The sequence below is a fragment of the Phoxinus phoxinus genome (assembly GCF_949152265.1).
Source record: "Phoxinus phoxinus genome assembly, chromosome: 1".
NCBI lineage: Eukaryota > Metazoa > Chordata > Actinopteri > Cypriniformes > Leuciscidae > Phoxinus > Phoxinus phoxinus.
This window is the reverse complement of record NC_136876.1, coordinates 50641168-50646654: the sequence shown is the minus strand read 5'-3', so window position 1 is coordinate 50646654 and position 5487 is coordinate 50641168. Positions and strand designations below refer to the sequence as shown.

At 39.8% G+C, this 5487-nt stretch overlaps 2 protein-coding genes across 3 annotated transcripts in view; one reads left to right on the top strand and one right to left on the bottom strand.

Moving 5' to 3' along the window:
- The window catches only part of LOC307003863 (Golgi apparatus membrane protein TVP23 homolog B), a 291916-nt gene extending 291137 nt beyond the window's left edge, over positions 1-779 (bottom strand). Inside the window, exons 1-3 of one of the 2 annotated variants that reach the window (XR_013798852.1) lie at positions 658-779; positions 354-424; positions 109-253 (exon numbers count right to left, since the gene is read on the bottom strand). Coding sequence is in view for 1 of the 2 variants with exons in the window: in XM_079622718.1 (XP_079478844.1) it covers positions 109-253; positions 354-424; positions 658-669 (228 nt within the window). In the remaining variant the exon portion in view is untranslated. The remainder of the gene's footprint in view (positions 1-108; positions 254-353; positions 425-657) is intronic. The other variant, XM_079622718.1, reaches the window with a different exon arrangement.
- Positions 780-2568: 1789 nt separating this feature from the next.
- amn (amnion associated transmembrane protein) lies at positions 2569-3999 on the top strand (the record flags this gene model as incomplete). The annotated part of the gene is made up of 1 exon (XM_079624450.1): positions 2569-3999. The coding sequence occupies one exon, from the start codon at positions 2569-2571 to the stop codon at positions 3997-3999; it is 1431 nt and encodes a 476-aa protein (XP_079480576.1).
- Between the last annotated feature and the right edge of the window lie 1488 nt (positions 4000-5487).

Genomic DNA, 5487 nt, shown 5'->3' with positions numbered 1-5487 from the left:
TTTCATTTCCAAGTTAATTTGCTGAAAGATGAACGAAGACTTTAAATTTGGAACAACGTGCATAAAAAGACCATATGCTTTAATAAAGTGTTGACTCCATATGCTCACCTTTACTGTCCAGAAGTCACATGACAGAAGTAAAATGATGGTCACCATGTTGGCAATAAAACTTCGGCTGAGAAACTCGCAGAAGAGGTAGACCAGGACTGCACTCGTGCGGAAGAAGAGGTGGAAGAAGCAGGCCAGAGGGTGTCTGGGAACAACAACATATCATTTATTCTTTATGGGAATAGCTTATCACAGTTTTAAATGTCACGTAATGTCAATATGTTTTCCCAAACCTAAAAACTCACTTGATATTTGATTTCTTCTCCCTAAATGCAGTTTCATCCTCATGAAATAAAGGCACTTCACCCAGAGAGTCCTTCAAAGCAAATTATACCAGTTCAGTTTTTACCACTAAAGAGTCTCTGAATAAAACGGGTTTTTTTTTGTACTTATATTATTGCAACTGTTAGTTATCGTTCATTCACAAGTCATGCAGAAATCTGCACTGAAACTTGACAGCACATGCACAACTCTACATGAATACGATTATATACAAGCATTGAGGCGCTCTTTAATAAAATATTTAAGGAAATATAAGTGACAACTCACCTGTCTGATCATATTGGCGAAGGAAGTGTTATTTCCTGCTGACGTGTATGTAAACACTGGTCTACACACACACACTCTCTCTATGAGAAGCACACGTTCCTAATATTTCATTTGAGGCTTTATTCCTATAGGGGGCGCTTGGTGGCTCAAATAAAGAGTCCTCAAATTGAATCACAGGCAAATCTCACGACGTTTTACGCGTTTAAAACATTACATTTATGATATATAAATATTGGTATGTAATTAAAAAAATAATATTTTTTAAACATTATTTCCAGCATTCAGAAACGATTGTGATTGGCCGCTTATCTGACTAGCGACGGTTAGAAAAACACCACACATCACGTGACAACAACGCAGTCTTCATTCATGCAGTTTCAGCACCGGTCGTGTCCAAACATAACTAAAGTTTTATATTTTAACTAATTCATATAGCCTACGGTAAAGGTGATGAGCTGTTCTGAAACTAAAGTAAAAGGTCAACAAAGTCCAAGATGAAAAGAGCTTTGCTTATCTTGGTATCAGCTGTTTAAAGTCAACATGTCCTTTTTTTGGTCAAGCCCAATTTATTTGTATTGTGCTTTTCACGGTGTTTCAAAGCAGCTTTACAGGAAATCATGATGTTAAAGTTCATATTATCTTAATATGTTCATGCTTTACACGTTTCTCGAGAGCTGGGTGATAACATAGTTTTACCCTACGTATGCAGAAAAAGTTGGACATACTTATATAATATAGATAATAGGCTATAGTTACATTTTGCTACAAAAAACCAAGCAGTTGAGATATAACGTTAGTAAGACTATTGTTTTTGATGAGTAGCCTTGTATTCGGATAAAGTTGGATATAAATTATATACAACTTTATGAGTAGGACTATACATTTTATATAGATAGAGTAGTTAAAATTTTGCAACGATAAACAACCATGCAGCCAAGATATTCAGCCTAAAGTGAGTATACTACATGCAGGTAAAGCTGAATATCCAAACATTAATAGTATTGCTGGGCGATATAATATAGTTTTTTGGTGATATAACAATCAAGCAGTTGAGATATTGAAGGCCTAAATACAGTTTAACATCAGTATACTGTATCTGGGCAAGGTTGAATATACTTAGTTTAATAATTCATAGTTTATTAATTCAAGGTAGCTATTAATTGATTATGTTGTGATTATGAGAATTCTGTAACCTAAGTTTAGTTCAATTTTATTTATTTTATCACCCATTCCTCAATTTCTGATTATACCGCCTACATCTGTGTAACGGGAGCTTTAGTGCTGAGTAATAAGAGAGAGAGAGAGAGAGAGAGAGAAAGCTTTACCAGGGTAACTTGGAGAATCATAGTAAAATGTGCTGTATGTTTTATTAAATGGCTTGGAGAAACACTTCATCTCTGAAGTATCCTGCACTTTTCAGCCAATCAGAAACAGAATTTGCCTGTCAATCATTTTGCATGTTTGGTTTTTCTGGCATGTAATTGGCTGTCGTGTTTCCGTGGTGGTTGTAATGGTGGAGCTAGTCAGTGGCTAATCTGGCGAAGTTAGCAAAATGGTGGAAATGGCTCACTATATGTACTGAAGTATCATGGCACTACAGTCTGGCAAACATGGCATCATTTAAGAGAAAAAGAGAGAGGGAGGTAATGTAACAAAGCATTTTCTCTCCTTTCCTACGTCATGTTATTCTGCTAAAAGTACGCAATAGAGGCGCAACAGTTGGCCTGTTAAATATTTCCCAGTCATCCTTTGTGCCTTTATCGTCATCGTAGTAGATGTTTTACTGACAAAATAGCTCTTGTGAATTTTTCACCAAAGTTATAGCTTGGACTCTCATGTGACAGTCGCACCGTTAGCGTCAGACCAAAGGTCGTTCTGTGTTTTTCTGCCCACTCATTCCTGTCTCACACGATGGCTCTTCGGCACAACGTCCTGCTTTTCCTTTGCATTTTAAATCCATTTGCCGACGCTCTCTACAAGCAATGGATCCCAGACACCAACTTTGAGAACGCAACCAACTGGGATAAAGGCTCTGTTCCCTGCGGGAATGACCAAGCAGTGTTTCCAGCTCAGAGGAAAGTGTCGGTGTACGTGGGAGCGTCTCACACTCTCGCTGGGATGAGTTTGCCGGTGGATGGACAGCTGATCCTGGCGTCTGGTTCTGGGTTTACTGTGAGAGAAGGAGGAGATCCCGGGTGTGGATCTGGAGTCACGGCTCAGTTTAAAGACCTTGAGTCTCTGAAGTGGTTCGACCCGTCACTATGGTTAGCCGCGACTTCGATCGACGACTTGCACGGAGGAACATATCAGTTTTCCGTCCACGAGGAGAGTGTCCCGTGCCAGTTTGACGACGTCGTGTTTCGGGAGGCCTCCTCTTTCCGTGTGGACGTTTCTTGTGATCATGATGTGCCGGTGAAAAGCGTGTCTGTTCTTGGGAAGAAGTTCACCAGCACATCTGAATTTTCCCAGTACTTATCATCAGATTCGGGCCAGCTCCAGTTCCACGGGTCCTCTCCCGTTAGCGTTGGCGGATCAAGCTGCGGCGATATAACGGGATGCGTCTGCGACAACTCAAAGAATCGCGACGAGATCTGCGCGAACGTGAAATGCGATCCGTTGGAGTGCAAGAAACCCCTGAATCCCGTCGGACATTGTTGCGATGTTTGCGGCGCCGTCGTGGACGTCCGCTTCTCTCCCAACTTCAACTTCGAGTCGTATCGTAACCGACTCCTGCATCTCTTTCTCAGCCTGCATAAATACGAGACTATAAAGATGGCCGTGTCGAAAGTCTCAAAGGAGCAAAAGCTGCTAGCGTTGATTCCCTTCGGATCCACCCAGGAGATACAGGTGCTGCTTCTGGATCGGGAAACGGGTCAAGATGCCGGGAATCTGGCGGAAAGTCTCGCTCGCGAGATCGTGAAGGATGTGCACGACCACGGATCGAACATCGGCATCACCAGCGCAGACTTCCAGGCGTCATCGGGAGCGAGTAGCAGTGAAACGGCGGGAAGCAGTGCGGGAGTGGTGGTCGGTGCCGTTCTGGGATCCCTGATCGGACTGGGTTTACTCGCAGGGGTTATTCTCCTCTATCGGCGTGGCTTTGTTACGATGCCCAGAATGCCTAGCATCCCGTCTTTCAGTAAGTGGAGGAACAATGGTGACGTTGGGGAGCTTGGTGGCCCATTGGACCTGGGCTACGACAACCCGATGTTCGACAAGCCGACGATGATGCCTGAAGTACCGGAGCTGTACGGGACCGAGATGGTGAACTCGGTGACTCTAACCCAGTCGGGAGTGCATTTCGTCAACCCTGTTTATGATGAAACTGATTTTAATGCATGAATGGTGTGGTTTCAGCTGATCTGGTTGTGGACGTGATGACAAAATAACCTGAATGTGACTTTAACAGTCACTGATGTTTGAGTTGAATCAGTAACTAAATGAAAATGTACCCTAATAGTGGAAAAAAACATTGATTTTAAAAAAATCAATAAAAGCATATGGTTATCTGATATTTTTGGCTATATTGTGTTATATATATATATATATATTAAATCAGGTTTAAATTCTGTGAGTTTCACTCGAACCTGCATTTGAATGAATGAATGAATGAATAAATAAATAATATTGGTGTTACCAGTGTTTATATAAAATAATCCCATTTGAAGTTTGTTGCCACAACATTGACCTTCCAAGTATCAAAGAAAACCTTCCTCGCGGCAGAAGCCGGTCAGTACAAACAAGTTATTAATATCCGGTTAAACCTCTGATTTTGAGGTGACAACTTTCATGCTTGATAGATAGATAGCAAGACTGACTCAACATTTATTAATCGCTATTATTACATTGCAGGCTCTTTAGTTCTGTGTTGGCGTCTATCCTTTAGTTGTTTTAATCCTGGTCCTGGACATTTTTGTGTATTTTTTTTAACTGACATGCTCAGTTGAGTTCATAAGGCTCTCTTCTAATGAGCCGATGATCTGAATCTGGTCATATTGATAAATAAATAAGACATACAGATACAAAATGTTCGGTGCTGTGGGTCCCCAGGAATAGGATTAAAAATCATTTCAAATCAGCAGTACAAAGATGGTTTTCTAAAGAACCAGAAAGATTATTATAAAATAATACGCTGTTTAGCTCTTATTATGAGTGTAGTTCTTATTGGTGATGTCTATATATATGATATATTTAGCATAATTACACTCGTAAAAAAATGCTGGGTTGTTTCAACCCAATTTTGGGTAAAATATAGACAAACCTAAACGTTGGGTTAAAAATATAATTTAAAAATGTAACCCAACGGCTGGGTTTGTCCACATTTGACCCAAAATTGGGTTGAAACAACCCAGCATTTTTTAGAGTGATCCTGTAGGGATCATTGAGGTTATTGCTCATAACTTTTAACATATCTCTCATAATAAATGTGTTAGTTTTTACAGTCATCATCATTACTCTAAAAAATGCTGGGTTGTTTCAACCCAATTTTAGGTAAAATATGGACAAACCTAAACGTTGGGTTAAAAATTTAATTTAAAAATGTAACCCAACGGCTGGGTTTGTCCACATTTGACCCAAAATTGGGTTGAAACAACCCAGCATTTTTTAGAGTGGGATCATTGAGGTTATTGCTCATAACATTTAACATATCTCTCATAATAAATTTGTTAGTTTTTACAGTCATCATCATTACATTTACAGCCTTTTTGTTCAGGAGGCATGAGGATCATTAATACTTCCCAAAATTACTATTTTCCACTTTAAAGGTTAACACATTAATCATATCTTTACAAACGATCAGACAAACAAAACCACACTTCACAAAAAACT